The 24,190-nt window shown below is 44.7% G+C and overlaps 1 protein-coding gene across 2 annotated transcripts in view; it reads right to left on the bottom strand.

Moving 5' to 3' along the window:
- Nucleotides 1–1,412: 1,412 nt before the first annotated feature.
- The window catches only part of LOC138657228 (NELL2-interacting cell ontogeny regulator 1-like), a 63,029-nt gene continuing 40,251 nt past the window's right edge, over nucleotides 1,413–24,190 (bottom strand). Inside the window, exon 4 of one of the 2 annotated variants that reach the window (XM_069744882.1) lies at nucleotides 1,413–3,517. In XM_069744882.1, the coding sequence (XP_069600983.1) occupies nucleotides 3,440–3,517 (78 nt within the window). In that variant the 3' untranslated portion in view covers nucleotides 1,413–3,439. The remainder of the gene's footprint in view (nucleotides 3,518–24,190) is intronic. The other variant, XM_069744881.1, reaches the window with a different exon arrangement.

Genomic DNA, 24,190 nt, shown 5'->3' on the forward strand with positions numbered 1-24,190 from the left:
ACCTGACATTACAATTGATCGCTGTAGTAAACCTGGTGATGTATACAAGTACTCATGGTGGTTCTAGCACTGCTTTCATGTACTGACGGTGGTTCTGGCACTGCATTCATGTACTGACAGTGATTTGAATGCTGAATTCATGTACTGATGGTGGTCTGGCACTGCATTCATGTACTGACGGTGGTTCTGGTGCTGCATTCATGTACTGATGTTGGTTTTGGATCTGCACTAATGTGCTGCTGGTGGTTCTGATCTTATTCACATGTAGCAATCCATAACCTCCTTCATGGCTATGTTAAAACATAAAAATCCTTGAAACTTAGAGATTTGAGATTATGAGTAAGGCTTGTTGAGTTTCTGCTCCAAAAACTCAATTGCAATTAACGTGTATTCACACTACTTTTTTTTGGAGAAGAACCTTAGGATAAATTCTCAAAATCCCTGGTTCTGGTGATGCATTTATGTAAGTACCATTTTATTTTATTTTTTTGGTGGCCCTTGAGATTGGTTTAGTAAAGGCCCCTTCACATTAAGCGACGCTGCAGCGATACCGACAACGATCCGGATCGCTGCAGCGTCGCTGTTTGGTCGCTGAAGAGCTGTCACACAGACCGCTCTCCAGCGACCAACGATGCCGGTAACCAGGGTAAACATCGGGTAACTAAGCGCAGGGCCGCGCTTAGTAACCCGATGTTTACCCTGGTTACCTTCCTAAAAGTAAAAAAAACAAACACTACATACTTACCTACCGCTGTCTGTCCTCCAGCGCTGTGCTCTGCACTCCTCCTGTACTGTCTGTGTGAGCACAGCGGCCGGAAAGCAGAGTGGTGACGTGACCGCTCTGCTTTCCGGCTGACCGACGCTCACAGCCAGTACAGGAGGAGTGCAGAGCACAGCGCTGGAGGACAGACAGCGGTAGGTAAGTATGTACTGTTTGTTTTTTTTTACTTTTAGGATGGTAACCAGGGTAAACATCGGGTTACTAAGCGCGGCCCTGCGCTTAGTTACCCGATGTTTACCCTGGTTACCAGTGAAGACATCGCTGGATCGGTGTCACACACGCCGATCCAGCGATGTCCACGGGAGATCCAGCGACGAAATAAAGTTCTGGACTTTCTTCAGCGACCAACGATCTCCCAGCAGGGGCCTGATCGTTGGTCGCTGTCACACATAACGATTTTATTAACGATATCGTTGCTACGTCACAAAAAGCAACGATATCGTTAACAATATCGTTATGTGTGAAGGTACCTTAAGGAAATGTGGCCCTTAAGCCAAAATATTTGGTGAAGCATATGTCAAAATTCTGTTAACAGCAGCTCAGAGAACATGTCCACCCCCATAATTACGTACAGAAAATTAAATGTTGAAAATCTATAATGAGGAAATAAAAGCTGATGACACAAATATTTAATAATAAGAAATTTATTAGTATCTGGTTTTAATTAGTAAAAAATAATAATAATTAATAACGTATATGTAGGGCTGGATAGGACTGTGTGATTATAACACTAGTATTCACCCACAGTAAGTGTAAATGTCATTTGATGCTCTATTCATTCTTTTTCTTGGTTTTCTGATGTCTGAGCCTGTCCTTCTTACATTATTTTGATTCCTGTCTTTATTTTAGAATTCACTTTTCTCATAAAATGATTTTTAGGTTTGTTTTTTTTAACGCTAAAAGCGTCTTTACTTGTATGAAGGTAATAGGAAAGACATTTCCATCCTTCTCCCGCTGTGTAGCAGAAGCTAATGACAGACTCAATACACTCCATGTTGTCCTAACAAACAATAAGGCTAGCCTGGGTTATTATTATTACACTTCAAGGAGCAGAGCTGTCGACAAGCGACAAGCACTGCGGATATTTCCAGGAGCGTCCTGATACTTCTCTCGAGCTGTAAAGTAGGTTCTCCACCACCCGGACTGGATTACTGCTTCTTAGTCGTCCTGCTATTTAATGAATGCAATATATACAACAGTGCACTAGAAGGGACCACAGAGGGACATGCACTTAGTAACTATGTGAGTAGCCTGCAGGAAAGCATAAGATTGACAAACCAGCTATAGTATTGCATTGTAGTCAGTAAAGTCGGCCAAGAGAAAGATTGTGACGATGACTAAGAAAGTGTGCTACATTGAAAGAAAGAATGTGCAGGAGTAAAGGAAGAGCTGCTGAAGTAGTTGCCAGCAGGTTGTGATAGTTGTACCAAGTATCATCGCACTGTTGTTGTTAACGCCTACTTCTGTTCCAGTACATTCCCTCTTATAATTTGTGCACAGGGAATGAAGCACTGTTATGCTGTTGATGGGGATGCAAGCTATTAAAGTAGAGCTGTCACCAGTTTTAACATAAAGTGCATGCATTATTAAAGGGAACCCGTCAAGTCCAGAAACACTATTTACTGTACCTGCATTTATAGGTGTAATCTGTAGGCAAATAGTGTTTAAATCTTGTTTATCCAACTTACTGGAGCAGCGGCTACAGGGAGAAAATGAAGTTTTAATCTCCCTGCGCCTGTTTTCACTTACAGTCACAGGGAACAATCACAGTCAATACTAACTAAACTGTGAACATGGTAGTAATCACTCCCCTGCACTTTGATTGACAGCCTACCCCACAGGATGTGTGCAGAGTGGGTGTGCAGTGTGGGTGTGCACAACAGGCTGTCAATCAAAGCGTCAGGGAGCGGTTATAAAGCACTCACTGTGCAATAAGCAGTGACTCTTCTCACTCCCCTGGGCCCTGATGACTGGAAGTGAGCAGCTGGAGGGTGATTACATATAACGGCAGAGATATTTTCACCGTACCGGTAGGCACATGGCATCTGATTCATCATTGGCGATTCATCAAAGTCACCTTTTTTTATTGTCTTTTACTATTCGCTACCTTTTTTTGCTGCACATTCTTCAAAATGGCGCACACGGTTCATGAGTTGGATGCAATATCCAAAAATGCTTTTTTATTACCAGTTTTTGCAATTTTTTAGAACCAAAAGTTACAACTCATTTAAAAAAAATTTAAAAAAAATGCACCAAATTGAAAACTACTCCAGAGAGGGGAAGACCGGAATATGAGATGCGCCAAAGAAATTTGACAATTGGTAAAAGTCGTATTTCAGCAATCTGTCTAAAGCATCGAGATATGCAATATTGTTGAAACACCCCCTCCCCCCCCCCCTATAAAAATGACGGAAGATTTTTAGAGAATATGGGGAAATATTAAAGCCACTAAAAAAAGAGCAAATAATTTCAGAAAAGTAGAGAAAATCAGGGACATAGACTGTTGCAGGAAAAGCCCGGCCCCGGCCTGATAACAAAGCCACCCCTTTTGAAAAAAAATCGACTTGTTTTTGAGAGTATTCAACAGATTAAAAAACTAAAAAAAAGTCTTTCTCGTATGTGACTTTGGTTATAGTAGGACATTGGTGATCTTCTTATTTATGAGGCATTGTGGGTATAGGCTTCTCGACAGGTGCACAAACCACAATCCTCAGTCCTCAAGAAAAGCGTCTCAGTCTGAAAAAAGAAAAAAAAACACATTAGAATATATAAGCCCTGGTGACATAGTGGTAAACGGTGTGATCAACATACAAAAAAAAGTCACTGGATCCATATCTATTACTGGGACCAGACCTATAAGACAGTATCTGCTTATGGTTTACTACAGACATATGGCAGTATGTACCACTATATCAGCTGGGCTAAATATATGTATCACTTGGTAATTTAGGACATGTAGAAGTACCTACAACTGGGATACCAGGAACATATTACAGTATCTTTGTATTGTTTACCAGGGACATATGACAGTGTATACCACTATATCATTAGGGCCAAGCATAATATGTATCATTTAGTCATTTAGGACGTATAACAGTATCTATCACTGGGACACCAGGGACATATGGGTTATTAGGCACATATGATAGTACTGTATATTCCACTAAGTGTAATATGTGCCATTGGGTCATCTAGTATATAACAGCATCTATCAAAGGGATATCAGAGACGTATAACAGAATAAACCACTGTATCAGCAGGATAGAGCATAAATATAGCAGTAGGTCATCAGGGATATATCAGAGCCTCTATTACTAGGATACCAGAAATATATCACAATATCTACATATAGTTTTTTTTCGGGACATATGAATGTATGCAGGGCCGGACTGGGACTAAAATTCAGCCCTGGCATTTGAAGTTACACAGGCCCACTTGTCACATGGTGACTGTATAATATCTTTGTACACTTGTAGGCAGGGCCGGTTTTAGGCAAAGTGGGGCCCTAGGCAAAGTTTAAAATGGGCCCCAAATGCTAACATATTGCACATCACACAAAAGCATTTCGGTTGTATTTACATGCGCTGATCTCAGGCCGCTAAATGAGTTTGATCAACAATACTGAAGTTATTCAACGCTTGTTTCCCGGCCTCTTTCCACCGTCTGAGAAAGAATGATGGGACAGAACGATCACTTACAGATCACCATACAATATCATGTTATCAGCAGCACATCTACAGTTTACACCGGCGATGTGCTGCTGAGAACAAGGATTTTTGTTCTGGCAAAAACAATCTGAATAGGCAGCATTTTACTTGTTTAGTAAAATACACCCCATAGTCCTCCATATATTATAATGTGCACCACAGTCCTCCATAATACACTCCCTATAGTCCTCCACATATTAAAATACACTGCTCAGTCCTCCACATAGTATAATACACTCCTCATAGTCCTCCATATAGCATAATACACTCCTCATAGTACTCCATGTAGTATTATGCACCGCCATAGTCATGCATGTAGTACAATTCACTTCCCACAGTATAATGCACCCCATAGTTCTTCATATAGTATAACGTATTCCCCATAGTCCTCGATACAGTATAATGCAGCCACCACCCTACAGAGTATAATGCAGCCACCCCAGAGTATAATGCAGCCACCCCAGAGTATAATGCAGCCACCTCAGAGTATAATGCAGCCACCCCAGAGTATAATGTAACCCCCATAGAATATAATGCAGCCCCCCTCATAGTTTAATGCAGCCCCCTCAGAGTATGATGCAATCAGCCCTCATAGAATATAAATATAATACAGCCCCCCATAGAATATAATGTAGCCCCGAATAGAATAGAATACAGCCCGCCTCCCCATAGAATATAATGCAGCCCCATCAAAGAGTATGATGCAATCATCCCTCATAAAATCTTATACAGCCCCAAATAGAATATAATACAGCCCACATCCCCATAATATATAATGTAGCCCCCCATAGAATATAATGCAGCCCCCATAGTATATAAGACAGCCTCCCCCATAGAATATAATATACCCCCGCAATAGTATATAACACAGCCACATAGTACATAACATGGCCTCCCCCATAGAATATAATATACTCCCCATAGTATATATCAAAGCCCGCAGAGTATATAGCACAACCCGCATAGTATATAGCACAGCCTGCATAATATAGCACAGCCCGCATAGTAGTATACAGCACAGCCCACGTAGTATTATACAGCAAAGCCTGTGTCGTAGTATACAGCACAGCTTGCGTAGTAGTATACAGCACAGCCCACACAGTAGTATATACAGCACAGCCCACATTGTAGTCTACAGCACAGCCCACACAGTAGTATATACAGCACAGCCCACACAGTAGTATATACAGCACAGGCCACGCAATAGTATATACAGCACAGCCCACACAGTAGTATATACAGCACAGCCCACACAATAGTATATACAGCACAGCCCACACAGTAGTATATACAGCACAGCCCACACAGTAGTATATACAGCACAGCCCACACAGTAGTATATACAGCACAGCCCACATAGTAGTATATCCCTGATGACTTATTGGTTAATACTGTCAAATGTCCCTTGCAACCTAGTGGTAGATACTGTCATATACCCCTGGTAAACTAGTGATAAATACTGTCATATGTCCCTGGTAACCTAGTAGTAGATAAAATCATATGTCCCTTGCAACCTAATGGTAGATAGTGTCCATGGGCAAACATACTGCCTGTTCAACCGGTGCGGCTGCAGCGGGCCCGGAGGCTCCCGGGGACCCCTGCAGGGTGGCTAATAATGAGGGGAATCTGGCCAGTTTATCCAGCCCCGAGGCTCTGGAGGGCCCCTGGCCAGATTGCCATCATGTCCGGTGGGCAGGGAGCAATCCCTGCAGCTCCACTGCCTGCATGAGAAAATGGCAGCAGGGATTCGTCCTGCTTCCTGCCCGCGCTTCCTGTCTCACACAGCGGCGGCTGAATGACATCATCATTCAGGGTGTGGCTGCGTGAGGCAGGAAGCTGCCGACGATGATGCAGCTTCAGGATACCATGCGTTGAGATGTGTGTGTGTGTAAGTTTATGCAGAGAGGTGGATGGTGCTGTCTGTGTCTGTGTAGGTGGAGGAGAGGGCAATGATGGGGTGATGGGGCAGAAGGCAATGATTGGGTTGATGGAGAGGGCAATGATGGGGGTGATGGGGCAGAAGGCAATGATTGGGTTGAGGTGGTGTAATGGGCAATGATGGGGGTGATGGGGGGAAAAGTGTCATGATCCCAATGGCAGGGGATCACAAAAGGACAAGCACAAAAAACAAAACAAGCTCTAGGGTGATGGAAACTGAGCTGACCGCGATCCTGAACCTCAACACACAACTAGCTGTAGCCGGGGAACGTGCCTACGATGATTCCTAGACGTCTCGCGCCAGCCGAAGAACTAACTTTCCCTATTAGAAGAAACACAGACCTCTCTTGCCTCCAGAGAAACACCCCACAGAAATAGCAGCCCCCCACATGTAATGACGGTGAAATGAGAGGAAAGCACATACGTAGTTATGAAAACAGACTCAGCAAAATGAGGCCCGCTAAAACTAGATAGCAGAGGATACAAAAGTGAGCTGCGCGGTCAGCGAAAAACCCTACAAAAAACCATCCTGAAATTACTTGAACTCATGTTCCAACTCATGGAACATGAGTAGTAATATCAGCCCACTAGAGCAACCAGCAAAAAGGAATCACATATCTGCAAGCTGGACTAAGACAAAAATTAAGCAAAACGTGGAACAGGAAAATCAAAAACTTAGCTTGTCCTGAAGAATACAGAAGCGGGAAGCAGAGGTAACAAGACACACTGATTACATTGATAGCCGGCGAGGAAATGACAAGAAAGCCAGGTTAAATAGGAAACTCCCATATCCTGATAGAACAGGTGGACACCAGAGACCGCAGAGAACACAAGTCACCCAGTACCATCTGTAACCACCAGAAGTAGCCCAAAAACAGAATCCACAACAGTACCCCCCCCTTGAGGAGGGGTCACCGAACCCTCACGAGAACCACCAGGGCGACCAGGATGAGCCCTATGAAATGCACGGACCAAATCAGCAGCATGAACATCAGAGGCAACCACCCAAGAATTATCCTCCTGACCATAACCCTTCCACTTGACCAAATATTGGAGTTTCCGTCTGGAAACACGAGAATCCAAGATCTTCTCCACAACATACTCCAATTCTCCCTCCACCAGCACCGGAGCAGGAGGCTCAAGCGAAGGAACAACAGGTACCTCATACTTCCGCAACAACGACCGATGGAACACATTATGAATAGCAAACGATGCCGGGAGATCCAAACGAAACGACACAGGGTTAAGAATTTCCAAGATCCTATAGGGACCGATGAACCGAGGCTTGAACATAGGAGAAGAGACCTTCATAGGAACAAAACGAGAAGACAACCACACCAAGTCCCCAACACGAAGTCGAGGACCCACGCGGCGACGGCGATTAGCAAACTGCTGAGCCCTCTCCTGGGACAACTTCAAATTGTCCACCACATGACTCCAAATCTGATGCAACCTATCCACCACCATGTCCACTCCAGGACAATCAGAAGGCTCCACCTGACCAGAGGAAAAACGAGGATGAAACCCCGAATTACAAAAGAAAGGAGAAACCAAGGTAGCAGAACTAGCCCGATTATTAAGGGCAAATTCGGCAAGCGGCAAAAAGGTAACCCAGTCATCCTGATCAGCAGAAACAAAACACCTTAAATAAGTTTCCAAGGTCTGATTAGTTCGTTCCGTCTGGAATGCAGACGAAAAGGACAAATCAATGCCCATCTTAGCACAGAACGTCCGCCAAAATCTAGACACAAACTGGGATCCCCTGTCAGAAACGATGTTCTCCGGAATCCCATGCAAACGAACCACGTTCTGAAAAAACAGAGGGACCAACTCAGAGGAGGAAGGTAACTTAGGCAAGGGTACCAGATGAACCATCTTAGAAAAGCGGTCACACACAACCCAGATGACGGACATTTTTTGAGAGACAGGGAGATCCGAAATAAAGTCCATGGAAATGTGCGTCCAAGGCCTCTTCGGGATAGGCAAAGGTGACAATAATCCACTGGCCCGAGAACAGCAAGGCTTAGCCCGAGCGCAAACTTCACAAGACTGCACAAAAGAACGCACATCCCTCGACAAGGAAGGCCACCAAAAAGACCTGGCCACCAAGTCTCTAGTACCAAATATTCCAGGATGACCTGCCAACGCAGAAGAATGGACCTCGGAGATGACTCTACTGGTCCAATTATCCGGAACAAACAGTCTTTCAGGCGGACAACGATCAGGTTTATCCGCCTGAAACTCCTGCAAAGCACGTCGCAAGTCTGGGGAGACAGCCGACAAAATCACCCCATCCCTAAGGATACCAGTGGGCTCAGAATTTCCAGGGGAGTCAGGCACAAAACTCCTAGAAAGAGCATCCGCCTTCACATTCTTTGAACCTGGCAGGTATGAAACCACAAAATCGAAACGGGAGAAAAACAGTGACCAACGAGCCTGTCTAGGATTCAGACGCTTGGCAGACTCAAGGTAAATCAGATTTTTGTGATCAGTCAAGACCACCACACGATGTCTAGCACCCTCAAGCCAATGACGCCACTCCTCAAATGCCCACTTCATGGCCAAAAGCTCCCGATTACCAACATCATAATTCCGCTCAGTGGGCGAAAACTTTCTAGAAAAGAACGCACATGGATTCATCACTGAGCAATCGGAGCTTCTCTGTGACAAAACCGCCCCCGCTCCAATCTCGGAAGCATCAACCTCAACCTGAAAAGGAAGCGAAACATCTGGCTGACGCAACACAGGAGCAGAAGAAAACCGGCGCTTAAGTTCCTGAAAGACCTCCACAGCCGCAGGAGACCAATCAGCAACATCAGCACCCTTCTTAGTCAAATCCGTCAAAGGCTTAACAACACTAGAAAAATTAGTTATGAAACGACGATAAAAATTAGCAAAGCCCAAGAACTTCTGTAGACTCTTAAGAGATGTAGGCTGCGTCCAGTCACAAATATCCTGAACCTTGACGGGATCCATCTCAATAGTAGAAGGGGAAAAAATATACCCCAAAAAAGAAATCTTCTGGACTCCAAAGAGACACTTTGAACCTTTTACAAACAAAGAATTGGCCCGCAGGACCTGAAACACCTTCCTGACCTGCTGAACATGGGACTCCCAGTCATCCGAAAAAACCAAAACATCATCCAAATACACAATCATAAATTTATCCAGATATTCACGGAAAATATCGTGCATAAAGGACTGGAAGACAGAAGGAGCATTAGAAAGTCCAAAAGGCATCACCAAATACTCAAAATGGCCCTCAGGCGTATTAAATGCGGTTTTCCACTCATCACCCTGCTTTATCCGCACAAGATTATACGCACCCCGAAGATCAATCTTAGTGAACCATTTAGCCCCCTTAATGCGAGCGAACAAATCAGTCAACAATGGCAAAGGATACTGATATTTAACTGTAATCTTATTCAAAAGACGGTAATCTATACAAGGCCTCAAGGAACCATCTTTTTTGGCCACAAAAAAAAAACCTGCTCCCAAAGGGGACGAAGATGGACGGATATGTCCCTTTTCCAAGGACTCCTTAACATAATCCCACATAGCAGTATGCTCTGGCACTGACAGATTGAACAAACGACCTTTAGGAAATTTACTGCCAGGAATCAAATCTATAGCACAATCGCAATCCCTGTGAGGAGGAAGCGAATTGAGCTTAGGCTCCTCAAAAACATCCCGATAATCAGACAAAAATACCGGAACCTCAGAAGGAGTAGATGAAGCGATAGAAATCGGAGGTGCATCATCATGAACCCCCTGACATCCCCAGCTTAACACAGACATCGTTTTCCAGTCCAAGACTGGGTTATGAGTTTGTAGCCATGGCAGACCAAGCACTAAGACATCATGTAAATTATACAGTACCAGGAAGCGAATCACCTCCTGATGAACGGGAGTCATACGCATGGTCACTTGTGTCCAGTACTGAGGTTTATTCATAGCCAAAGGTGTAGAGTCAATTCCTTTCAAAGGAATAGGGACTTCCAGAGGCTCCAGACTAAACCCACAGCGGTTGGCAAATGACCAATCCATAAGACTCAGGGCAGCGCCTGAATCCACATAGGCATCGACGGAAATGGCTGATAATGAACAAATCAGAGTCACAGACAGAATAAACTTAGACTGTAAAGTACTAATGGCAACAGACTTATCAACCTTTTTTGTGCGTTTAGAGCATGCTGATATAACATGAGCTGAATCACCACAATAAAAACACAACCCATTTTTCCGCCTATAGTTTTGCCGTTCACTTCTGGACTGAATTCTATCACATTGCATTGTCTCAGGTGCCTGTTCAGAAGACACCGCCAAATGGTGCACAGGTTTGCGCTCCCGTAAACGCCGATCAATCTGAATAGCCATAGTCATAGACTCATTCAGACCTGTAGGCGCAGGGAACCCCACCATGACATCTTTAATGGCCTCAGAAAGGCCATCTCTGAATCTTGCAGCCAGGGCGCACTCATTCCACTGAGTAAGCAATGACCATTTCCGAAATTTCTGATAATATATTTCTGCTTCATCTTGCCCCTGAGAGAGAGCCAATAAAGCTTTTTCAGCCTGAATCTCTAGGTTAGGTTCCTCATAGAGCAAACCCAATGCCAGAAAAAACGCATCCACATTGAGCAACGCAGGATCCCCTGGTGCCAATGCAAATGCCCAATTCTGAGGGTCACCCCGCAGGAAAGATATAACAATCTTGACTTGCTGAGCAGGGTCTCCAGAAGAGCGAGATTTCAAAGAAAGAAACAACTTGCAATTGTTCCTAAAATTCAGAAAACTAGATCTATCTCCAGAAAAAAACTCTGGGATAGGAATTCTAGGTTCAGACATAGGAGCATGTACAACAAAATCTTGTATATTTTGAACCTTAGCAGCAAGATTATTCAGGCTGGAAGCCAAACTCTGGACGTCCATGATAAACAGCTGAGGTCAGAGCCATTCAAGGATTAAGAGGAGGAAAGAAGCAGCCAGGCTGCAATTAAGGCTATGCAGCAAACTCTGAGGGGGGGGAAAAAAAAAAAAAAAAACTTCCTCAGACTACTTTTCCTCCTACTTCAGCCAATACGATTACCACTTTTTGGCCGGCTATACTGTCATGATCCCAATGGCAGGGGATCACAAAAGGACAAGCACAAAAAACAAAACAAGCTCTAGGGTGATGGAAACTGAGCTGACCGCGATCCTGAACCTCAACACACAACTAGCTGTAGCCGGGGAACGTGCCTACGATGATTCCTAGACGTCTCGCGCCAGCCGAAGAACTAACTTTCCCTATTAGAAGAAACACAGACCTCTCTTGCCTCCAGAGAAACACCCCACAGAAATAGCAGCCCCCCACATGTAATGACGGTGAAATGAGAGGAAAGCACATACGTAGTTATGAAAACAGATTCAGCAAAATGAGGCCCGCTAAAACTAGATAGCAGAGGATACAAAAGTGAACTGCGCGGTCAGCGAAAAACCCTACAAAAAACCATCCTGAAATTACTTGAACTCATGTTCCAACTCATGGAACATGAGTAGTAATATCAGCCCACTAGAGCAACCAGCAAAAAGGAATCACATATCTGCAAGCTGGACTAAGACAAAAATTAAGCAAAACGTGGAACAGGAAAATCAAAAACTTAGCTTGTCCTGAAGAATACAGAAGCGGGAAGCAGAGGTAACAAGACACACTGATTACATTGATAGCCGGCGAGGAAATGACAAGAAAGCCAGGTTAAATAGGAAACTCCCATATCCTGATAGAACAGGTGGACACCAGAGACCGCAGAGAACACAAGTCACCCAGTACCATCTGTAACCACCAGAGGGAGCCCAAAAACAGAATCCACAACAGAAAAGACAATGATGGTGGTGGTGGAAAGGGCAATGATGGGGATGGTGGGGGAGGAGGAAATGATGGAGGTCGTGAAATGGGTAATGATGGGAGTGGTGGGGGAGAAGACAATGATGGTGGTGGAAAGGACAATGATGGGGTTGGTGGGGGAAAAGACCATGATGGTGGTGGTAGAAAGGGCAATGATGGGGATGGTGGGGGAGGAGGAAATGATGGAGGTGGTGGAATGGGTAATGATGGGGTGGTGGGGGAGAAGGCAAAGATGGTGGCAGTGGAAAGGAGAATGATGGGGTGGTGGGGAGGAGGCAATGATGGAGGTGGTGGAATGGGCAATAAAGGTGTGGTGGGGAGAAAGCAAGGACAAAGGTGGTGAAGAGGGCAATCATGGGGGTGGGGAGATGGCAATAATGGAATGTGTGGGGAGGAGGACAATGAGGGGTGTGGGGGATTGGGATGGGAGGAAGGGGGATTTATAATGGATAGAGGAACGGGGGAGGGGGAGGAAGACATTATTGATTATTATGTCTAACACAGTCCCTTAATATAAGTTGTACTCACTTATTATGTATAGCACATTCCCTTAGTCTATAGTGTACTCACTTATTATGTAACACTATCCTTAGTTAAATAATTTCTTTTTTTGTTATGTATAACACTTGTTGTGAATTCTGTGGTCGAACTCCCTCCTGTGGTCGTGAATGGTACTTCGGCGAGTTCTCTCTATGGGCTCCCTCTGGTGGCTTTGAGTGAAGCTGCTGCTTCTGAGGTTCCTTACACAGGTGACGTGGTTTATCCTTTGGTTGGCTGCTCTATTTAACTCCTCTCAGATCGTTACTCCATGCCAGCTGTCAATGTTTTTGCATTCGTTCAGTTCGCTCCTGGATCTCTCTGCTGACCTGCGTTCTCCTGCAGAAGCTAAGTTCCTTATAGTCTTATTTTGTTCTCTGTTTTCTTGTCCAGCTGGTTTTCATGATTTTGTCTTGCTAGCTGGAAGCTCTGGGATGCAGAGTGGCCCCTCCGCACCGACTCACACTCTGCGTGGTCTTTGTAGGTTTTTGTGCTGATCGCAAAGCTACCTTTCCTATCCTCTGTCTATTTAGTAAGTCTGGCCTCCCTTTGCTGAAACCTGTTTCATTTCTGCGTTTGTGACTTTCATCTTACTCACAGTCAATATATGTGGGGGGCTTCCTTTACCTTTGGGGAATTTCTCTGAGGCAAGGTAGGCTTTATTTTCTATCTCTAGGGCTAGATAGTTCTTAGGCTGTGACAAGGCGCCTAAGTCTGGTCAGGAGCGCTCCACGGCTATTTCTAGTGTGTGTGATAGGATTAGGGCTTGCGGTCAGCAGAGCTCCCACATCCCAGAGCTCGTCCTGTATGAGGTTTAAATATAGGGCCATTCCGGGTGCTCCTAACCACCAGGTCATAACAGTACAGCTGGCCCAAAGTATTAAGGCATCTAAATAGAGGGATAAGAGAACTTCTGAGACCATTTTTTTTTCTTTGCACTGTGTTTTGTCTTTCTTTTCCCCTAGACCTTTGGGTGGTTCAGGACACAGGTGTAGATATGGACATTCAAGGTCTGTCCTCTTGTTTGGATCATCTCACTGCAAGGGTACAAAACATTCAAGATTTTGTGGTTCAGAATCCTATGTTAGAGCCTAGAATTCCTATTCCTGACTTATTTTCTGGGGATAGATCTAGGTTCTTCAATTTCAAAAATAATTGTAAACTGTTTCTAGCTTTGAAACCCCGCTCCTCTGGTGACCCCGTTCAACAGGTAAAAATCATTATTTCTTTGTTACGTGGTGACCCTCAAGACTGGGCATTTTCCCTTGAGCCAGGAGATCCTGCATTGCGTGATGTTGATGCGTTTTTTCTGGCGCTTGGATTGCTTTATGATGAACCAAATTCAGTGGATTAGGCAGAGAAAATCTTGCTGGCTTTGTGTCAGGGTCAGGATGAAGCGGAGGTGTACTGTCAGAAGTTTAGAAAGTGGTCTGTGCTTACTCAGTGGAATGAATGTGCCCTGGCGGCAATTTTCAGAAAGGGTCTTTCTGAAGCCCTTAAGGATGTCATGGTGGGATTTCCCACGCCTGCTGGTCTGAATGAGTCTATGTCTTTGGCCATTCAGATCGATCGGCGCATGCGTGAGTGCAAAGCTGTGCACCATATGGCGGTATCCTCTGAGCATAGGCCTGAGCCTATGCAGTGAGATAGGACTTTGACCAGAGCTGAAAGGCAAGAACACAGACGTCGGAATGGGCTGTGTTTTTACTGTGGTGAATCCACTCATGCTATCTCCGATTGTCCTAAGCGCACTAAGCGGTTCGCTAGGTCTGCCACCATTGGTACGGTACAGTCTAAATTTCTTTTGTCCGTTACTCTGATTTGCTCTCTGTCGTCCTATTCTGTAATGGCATTTGTGGATTCAGGCGCTGCCCTGAATTTGATGGACTTGGAGTTTGCCAGGCGCTGTGGTTTTTTCTTGGAGCCCTTGCAGTATCCTATTCCATTGAGAGGAATTGATGCTACGCCTTTGGCCAAGAATAAGCCTCAGTACTGGACTCAATTGACCATGTGCATGGCTCCTGCACATCAGGAGGATATTCGCTTTTTGGTGTTGCATAATCTGCATGATGTGGTCGTTTTGGGGTTGCCATGGCTACAGGTCCATAATCCAGTGTTGGATTGGAAATCTATGTCTGTGTCCAGCTGGGGTTGTCAGGGGGTACATGGTGATGTTCCATTGCTGTCAATTTCGCCATCCACTCCTTCTGAAGTCCCTGAGTATTTATCAGATTACAGGGATGTATTTGAAGAGCCCAAATCTGGTGCCCTACCTCCTCATAGGGATTGCGACTGTGCTATTAATTTGATTCCTGGTAGTAAGTTTCCTAAGGGCCGTCTCTTTAATTTATCTGTGCCAGAGCACGCCGCTATGCGTAGTTATATAAAGGAATCCTTGGAGAAGGGTCATATTCGTCCGTCGTCGTCACCATTGGGAGCAGGGTTCTTCTTTGTGGTCAAGAAGGATGGTTCTTTGAGACCTTGTATTGATTACCGCCTTCTTAATAAGATCACAGTCAAATTTCAGTATCCTTTGCCGCTGCTGTCTGATTTATTTGCTCGGATTAAGGGGGCTGTAGAGGCTTTTCAGGAGTTGAAGCGTCGTTTTGTTCTGCCCCTGTGTTGTGTCAGCCAGATGTTTCGCTCCCTTTTCAGGTTGAGGTTGATGCTTCTGAAATTGGAGCAGGGGCTGTTTTGTCGCAAAGAAGTTCTGATGGCTCGGTGATGAAACCCTGTGCCTTCTTTTCTAGGAAATTCTCGCCTGCTGAGCGCAATTATGATGTGGGCTGTTATGACCTGGTGGTAAGGACAATAATGGACCTAGTGGGTAAGAGCACACGGAATGACCAAATAGTTACTAATAATATAGGACGAGCTCTGAGACGTGGGAACTCTGCTGACCGCAATCCCTAATCCTATCACACACACTAGAAATAGCCGTGGATTGCTCCTAACGCTCCCTATGCAACTCAACACAGCCTAAGAAACTAGCTAGCCCTAGAGATAGAAAAATAAAGCCTACCTTGCTTCAGAGAAATTCCCCAAAGGAAAAGGCAGCCCCCCACACATAATGACTGTGAGTAAAGATGAAAATTACAAACACAGAGATGAAATAGATTTAGCACAGTGAGGCCCGACTTACTGAACAGACAGAGGATAGGAAAGGTAACTTTGCGGTCAGCACAAAAACCTACAAAAAGACCACGCAGAGGGCGCAAAAAGACCCTCCGCACAGACTCACGGAGCGGAGGCGCTCCCTCTGCGTCCCAGAGCTTCCAGCAAGCAAGACAAAAATCAAAATAGCAAGCTGGACAGAAAAATAGCAAACCAGAGAAAGACAAGCAGTAACTTAGCTTCAGCTGGGAAGACAGGTCACAAGAACGATCCAGGAGAGAGCTAGACCAATACTGGAACATTGACAGGTGGCATGGAGCAATGATCTAAGTGGAGTTAAATAGAGCAGCCAGCTAACGAATTAACCTCGTCACCTGTAGAAGGAAAACTCAGAAGCCGCAGCTCCACTCACAACCACCAGAGGAAGCCCATGGACAGAACCAGCCGAAGTACCATTCATGACCACAGGAGGGAGCTTGACAACAGAATTCACAACAGTGGGCAATCGGGAGTTGTTGGCCATGAAGTGGGCGTTCGAGGAGTGGCGACATTGGCTTGAAGGAGCTAAACATCGTGTGGTGGTCTTGACGGATCACAAGAATTTGACTTATCTCGAGTCTGCCAAACGGTTGAATCCTAGACAGGCTCGATGGTCGCTCTTTTTCTCCCGTTTTGATTTTGTGGTTTCATGCCTTCCAGGATCTAAGAATGTGAAGGCTGACGCCCTGTCAAGGAGTTTTGTGCCCGACTCTCCGGGTGTTCCGGAGCCGGCGGGTATTCTTAAAGATGGGGTAATTTTGTCTGCCATTTCCCCTGATTTGCGGCGTGTGCTGCAAATGTTTCAGGCTGATAGACCTGACCGTTGTCCTACGGAGAAACTGTTTGTCCCTGATAGATGGACTAGTAGAGTTATCTCTGAGATTCATTGTTCAGTGTTGGCTGGTCATCCTGGAATCTTTGGTACCAGAGATTTGGTGGCTAGATCCTTTTGGTGGCCTTCTTTGTCACGGGATGTGCGTTCTTTTGTGCAGTCCTGTGGGACTTGTGCTCGGGCTAAACCCTGCTGTTCTCGTGCCAGTGGGTTGCTTTTGCCCTTGCCGATCCCGAAGAGGCCCTGGACGCATATTTCCATGGATTTTATTTCTGATCTCCCTGTTTCTCAAAAGATGTCGGTCATTTGGGTGGTTTGTGATCGCTTCTCTAAGATGGTCCATTTGGTACCCTTGTCTAAATTGCCTTCCTCCTCTGATTTGGTGCCATTGTTTTTCCAGCATGTGGTTCGTTTGCATGGCATTCCAGAGAACATCGTCTCGGACAGAGGTTCCCAGTTTGTTTTGAGGTTTTGGCGGTCATTTTGCGCTAAGATGGGCATTGATTTGTCTTTTTCTTCGGCTTTCCATCCTCAGACTAATGGCCAAACCGAACGAACTAATCAGACTTTGGAGACATATCTGAGATGCTTTGTTTCTGCTGATCAGGATGATTGGGTGTCCTTCTTGCCTTTGGCTGAGTTCGCCCTTAATAATCGGGCCAGCTCGGCTACTTTAGTTTCTCCTTTTTTCTGTAATTCTGGTTTCCATCCTCGTTTCTCTTCAGGGCAAGTTGAGTCTTCGGACTGTCCTGGTGTGGATGCGGTGGTGGACAGGTTGCAGCAGATCTGGACTCATGTGGTGGACAATTTGGCATTGTCCCAGGAGAAGGCTCAACGTTTCGCTAACCGCCGGCATTGTGTTGGTCCCCGATTTCGTGTGGGGGATTTGATTTGGTTGTCATCTCGCCACGTTCCTATGAAGGTTTCCTCTCCTAAGTTTAAGCCTCGTTTCATTGGGCCATACAAGATTTCTGAAGTTCTTAATCCTGTGTCATTTCGTTTGGACCTTCCAGCTTCTTTTGCCATCCATAATGTGTTCCATAGGTCGTTGTTGCGGAGATATGTGGCGCCTATGGGGGCTCTGGTGAGGGTTCGGTGACCCCTCCTCAAGGGGGGGTACTGTTGTGAATTCTGTTGTCGAACTCCCTCCTGTGGTCGTGAATGGTACTTCGGCGAGTTCTGTCTATGGGCTCCCTCTGGTGGCTTTGAGTGAAGCTGCTGCTTCTGAGGTTCCTTACACAGGTGATGTGGTTTATCCTTTGGTTGACTGCTCTATTTAACTCCTCTCAGATCGTTACTCCATGCCAGCTGTCAATGTTTTTGCATTCGTTCAGTTCGCTCCTGGATCTCTCTGCTGACCTGCGTTCTCCTGCAGAAGCTAAGTTCCTTATAGTCTTATTTTGTTCTCTGTTTTCTTGTCCAGCTGGTTTTCATGATTTTGTCTTGCTAGCTGGAAGCTCTGGGATGCAGAGTGGCCCCTCCGTACCGTGAGTCGGTGCGGAGGTCTTTTTTTGCACACTCTGCGTGGTCTTTGCAGGTTTTTGTGCTGATTGCAAAGCTACCTTTCCTATCCTCTGTCTATTTAGTAAGTCTGGCCTCCCTTTGCTGAAACCTGTTTCATTTCTGCGTTTGTGACTTTCATCTTACTCACAGTCAATATATGTGGGGGGCTTCCTTTACCTTTGGGGAATTTCTCTGAGGCAAGGTAGGCTTTATTTTCTATCTCTAGGGCTAGATAGTTCTTAGGCTGTGACGAGGCGCCTAGGTCTGGTCAGGAGCGCTCCACGGATATTTCTAGTGTGTGTGATAGGATTAGGGCTTGCGGTCAGCAGAGCTCCCACATCGCAGAGCTCGTCCTGTATGAGGTTTACATTCCGGGTGCTCCTAACCACCAGGTCATAACACTGTTACATACCATCCTCTCTAGTTACATATGATGCCCTCCCTTATTATATAGGTTCCTTTACTGTTATGTACAGTGCTGTCTCTTACATAGTGTATTCTTGTTTTTTTTATTTTTCACAGTGCCCTCTTTTATTACATATTCCCCTCTCTTGTTAGATATAAAATGACTGCTGATGGAGCAGCCAGTGACCAGATGACCAGTCCATCAGCTCCTCCTTTAGAAAAAAAGCTTTCCCATGCTCCATCAGCCATCTTTGCATTATACAGCTAACAAGACAGGACGGAATGTAATGAAAAACATGGCTCTATAAAGTCCAATATGTAAGGGACGGCACTGTACATAACAAGAGAGGGCACTGTATAATAAGGGAAGGCAATATACAAAATGAAGGAGACTATGTAATACTAGATGGTGGCCCAATTCTAACGCATCGGGTATTCTAGAATATGCATGTCCACGTAGTATATTGCACAACCACGTAGTATATTGCCCAACCACGTAGTATATTGCCCAGCCACGTACTATATTGCCCAACCACATAGTATATTGCCCAGCCACGTAGTATATTGCCCAGCCACGTAGTGTATTGCCCAGCCACGTAGTATATTGCCCAGTTACGTAGTATATTGCCCAGTGATATAGTATATTGCCCAGCCACGTAGTATATTGCCCAGTTACGTAGTATATTGCCCAGTGACATAGTATACAGCACAGAGCCACGTAGTATATTGCCCAGCTACGTAGTATATTGCCCAGCCACGTATGTCACAGGTTAAAAAATAAACATATACTCACCTTCTGATCCGAGGGCCCCTTGTAGTCCTGTCGCCTGTGCGCGGTGCACGTGGCAGCTTCCGGTCCCAGGGTGTGATGACGTCACAGTCACATGACCGTGACGTCATGGCAGGTCCTTCTCGCGCTGGCGCACAGGACCTGTGATGACGTCGCGGTCACATGCATAGGCAGCATCAATAGTAAAAACTTGGTCCCACAGGGTTAATAGGGGCGGTAACAGAGTGAGTTACCCGCGGCATAATACGGTCCGTTACCGCTGGCATTAACCCTGTGTGAGCGGTGACTGGAGGGGAGTACGGAGCAGGCACTGACTGCGGGGAGTATGGAGCGGGCAACGGGGACTGACTGCAGGGGAGTAGGGAGGGACTAATTGGACTGTGGCCGTCGCTGATTGGTCACGGCAGCCATGACAGGCAGCTGGCGAGATCAATCAGCGACTTGGATTCCATGACAGACAGAGGCCGCGAACAATGAATATCTGTGACAGACAGAAGGACAGAAAGACGGAAGTGACCCTTTGACAATTATATAGTAGATATATACATGCATGTGTGTGTGGAGATATATATGTATATATAGCTTTGTCGCCTTAAAAGCAGGAGGCCCAGACACATTTCCAGCACAGGGGCCCAAAGCTGTCCCTGATACTGTCATATGTCCCTGGTAACCTAGTGGTTAAAACTCAGTGGACCTACACCAGCAGCTGACATTGCTCCTCAAACCATCACTGATTGTGGACACTTCACATTAGACCTCCAGTAGCTTGGATTGTGGCCTCTCCACTCTTCCTCCAGACTCCGGGACCTTGACTTCCAAATGAAATGCAACATTTACTTTAATCTGAAAACAACACCTTGGACCACTGAGCAACAGTCCAGTTCTTTTTCTCCTTGGCCCAGGTAAGACGCTTCTGACATTTGTCTATTGGTCATGAGTGGCTTGACACAAGGAATGTGACACTTGTAGCCCATGTGCTGGATACGTCCGTGTGTGGTGGCTCTTTAAGCAATGATTCCAGCAGAAGTCCACTCCTTGTGAATCTCCCCCAAATTTTTGTATGGCCTTTTCTTAACATAGTAACATAGTAACATAGTAACATAGTTAGTAAGGCCGAAAAAAGACATTTGTCCATCCAGTTCAGCCTATATTCCATCATAATAAATCCCCAGATCTACGTCCTTCTACAGAACCTAATTGTATGATACAATATTGTTCTGCTCCAGGAAGACATCCAGGCCTCTCTTGAACCCCTCGACTGAGTTCGCCATCACCACCTCCTCAGGCAAGCAATTCCAGATTCTCACTGCCCTAACAGTAAAGAATCCTCTTCTATGTTGGTGGAAAAACCTTCTCTCCTCCAGACGCAAAGAATGCCCCCTTGTGCCCGTCACCTTCCTTGGTATAAACAGATCCTCAGCGAGATATTTGTATTGTCCCCTTATATACTTATACATGGTTATTAGATCGCCCCTCAGTCGTCTTTTTTCTAGACTAAATAATCCTAATTTCGCTAATCTATCTGGGTATTGTAGTTCTCCCATCCCCTTTATTAATTTTGTTGCCCTCCTTTGTACTCTCTCTAGTTCCATTATATCCTTCCTGAGCACCGGTGCCCAAAACTGGACACAGTACTCCATGTGCGGTCTAACTAGGGATTTGTACAGAGACAGTATAATGCTCTCATCATGTGTATCCAGACCTCTTTTAATGCACCCCATGATCCTGTTTGCCTTGGCAGCTGCTGCCTGGCACTGGCTGCTCCAGGTAAGTTTATCATTAACAATCCTTTCAAGGCTGCAGGTATCCCGGAGGCTTGTGCACCTTTTTCTACCACATTTTTTCCTTCCACTCAACCTTCCATTAAAATGCTTGGATACAGCACTCTGTGAACAGCCAGCTTCTTTAGCAATGACCTTTTGGGGCTTCCCCTCCTTGTGGAGTGTGTCAATAACTACATTCTGGACATCTGTCAAGTCGGCAGTCTTCCCCATGATTGTGGAACCTACTGATACAGGCTAAGGGACCTTTATAAATGCTTAGGAAGCCTTAGCAGGTGTTTTTTGTTAATTATTCTAATTTACTGAGATAATGACTTTTGGGTTTTCATTGGCTGTAAGCCATAATCATCAACATTAACAGAAATAAACACTTGAAATAGATCACTCTGTGTGTAATGATTCCATATAATATGAGTTTCACTTTTTTTTATTGAAGAACTGAAGTAAATTAACTTTTTGATAATATTCTAATTTTGTGAGAAGCACCTGTATTTCTTTCTTGAATATCTGAGACATATAACATTATCCATTACAGAAAAATCAAGAGTATGACATATGATCACAAGGACAGAGCATATACAGTAATGAACCACGTGGTCATTTTGACCATATGACAGTATACAAACATAAGTAATGAGTATATGTGTAGCCCCCAGACCCCATTGTATCTGCTGTAGATCATGGTGTGGAATATCACTGATACATTTTAGACATTCACCATTGTTAACCTCAGTGCGACCAGACATTGATATTACACAGACTATATACTAGTGATCTGCCTTTCTTGCAGTAGGCAAAAATCCATGATGATCTCATGAGCTACACTATAGATTCACCCAGGGCCGGACTGGCCATTGGGCAGTTCTGGCAAATGCCAGAAGGGCCGGTGCCAGTAGTGGGCCGCTGCACGCTGACTCACCCCCCCCCCCCGCCAGCGCCGCCGCATTCAACTATACCAGTGTCTATGACGCCGGTACAGTTCAATGCAATGATGGAGGAGAGAGCATCTGTTGATGCTCCCTCTCCCATCATTCCCCGCTCTGCCTCTGAGACTGCGGGTGCGCGCGCACTCACTGTGTCCCAGGCAGTGCAGCGGCAGCCGCCGAGACAGGAGCAGGGAGCAACGTGGGCACGAGGAGAGGTGAGAAGTGTGTTTTTTTTTTGCTTTTTTTACTGGACTTTGGGGCCATTCTCGGGGGGAGCGAGGAGAAATGTGAGCTCTGCTGTATACAAGGTGGATTTGATTTAAATTTAACTGATTTAAATCATGATTTAAATCACTAGTCAGTAAGGCTTGATTTAAATCAGTGATTTAAATCAAAGTTTCTACCTAAACTAGTTCTTGCTACTTTAACATGCAAGTAGATGAAGATTTTTAGAATCACTTTTTTCTCCCCAGTTTAATGGGTTAATTATTCATATTTGGACACCACTGTTCTGTTGTACTTAGGAAGGAGAAAAATAATCCTGACCTTAATAACAATTTAAATAGATTTATTCAACTGAAACAATAACAACATTACAGCATAAGTTATTTGCTTAAACAAACATCCATGTTTGTTAACTAATTTGGCTAAACAAAATATATATATATTATAAGAAACTTAGACTGTCAGCCCAGCCGACACATGAAAAACTTAAATACTACTGTCCCTGCTGTCCTCTGTAGCTCACTTGTCGTCATCTTCATCATCATCTTCTTCTTTGTTCCTATTCATAATCTGGAAAAGAAAAACAAGCTTTCCTGCTTTATTGGGTCCCAACCGATTTCTCAATTTAGAATGAATGAGTCCAAAGGAAAAGAATATTCTTTCAACGCCTGCAGAAGAAGCTACTGCTGTTAAAAGTGAAATCATTACTTGAACAGTCTCTAAATCCAAGCGCTTAAGTGACTTCCACCAGTTTACTGGTGTGACCTTCCTTAAAATATCTTCAGCAAACATATATTTCTTGAATGGTTCCCCCTTAGCTCTGAAGTTTATTATAGTTGGCATTAAAGATGGATGATTGCTGGATACCCATGTCATAGCTAACTCCTCTTCCTCAGCACTTAGGTTTTGACCCTGATATTGGATATTGACAATATTTGCCAAAAAATGAGCTGGAGTCAGTGCTTGTCCCATTCATTTGTTTACTGCTTGTAATTTAATTCTGTCCATGTGTAGTCCTGTTTTTAAGTGTTCACTCAGTTCCTTCCAAATTTCAACAGCATCCGCAATAAAACAGCTATTTTTCTGTATTTTGTTTAAAGCTTGAGAGATGGGTTTCAGGAAGCTCAGTATATGCTCAACATTTCTCTTAAGCCCAATGTTGAGGATTTTGGCCGTGACATTGCCATCTATTTTATCTCGATTTTCTTCACAAAGTGTCATCAGAATAGGCCAGTTTTTGATATACTGCTCAAAACAGTCCACCACAGAATTCCATCTAACATCTTGTGGGAGCGTTAGCTTGGTTCCACCCATCCTTTTCAGAGCTGCTGCAGCAAAATGATTATTACGGAAGTATTTAGCAATTTCAACAACATTAGCCTTTATTTCTGGAACACTTAAGTCTTTGGCTAAGAGGTGCAGCAAATGAGCACTGCAACCATATGTTATTAGCAGCTTTGTATTCCCTCTCTGCTCTTCTAAATCTCTTCTCATCTTGGATACGTTTGCAGCATTGTCAGTGACCAAACTGCGTACTAGACATTTGAATTTTTGTTCACATGTCGTTATAGCTTTTACTGCCACTTCTTGTAAGTATTCTGCTGTGTGTGCATTTCCTGACGTATCAGTTGTTTGTGCAAGGAAAACTTTACCTTCTTCTGGTTGTTATACAAGCACATACAATAGGATCATTGTGGACATTACTCCACTCATCAATACTTAGGT

The sequence above is a fragment of the Ranitomeya imitator genome, chromosome 1 (genome assembly GCF_032444005.1).
Source record: "Ranitomeya imitator isolate aRanImi1 chromosome 1, aRanImi1.pri, whole genome shotgun sequence".
Lineage (NCBI taxonomy): Eukaryota > Metazoa > Chordata > Amphibia > Anura > Dendrobatidae > Ranitomeya > Ranitomeya imitator.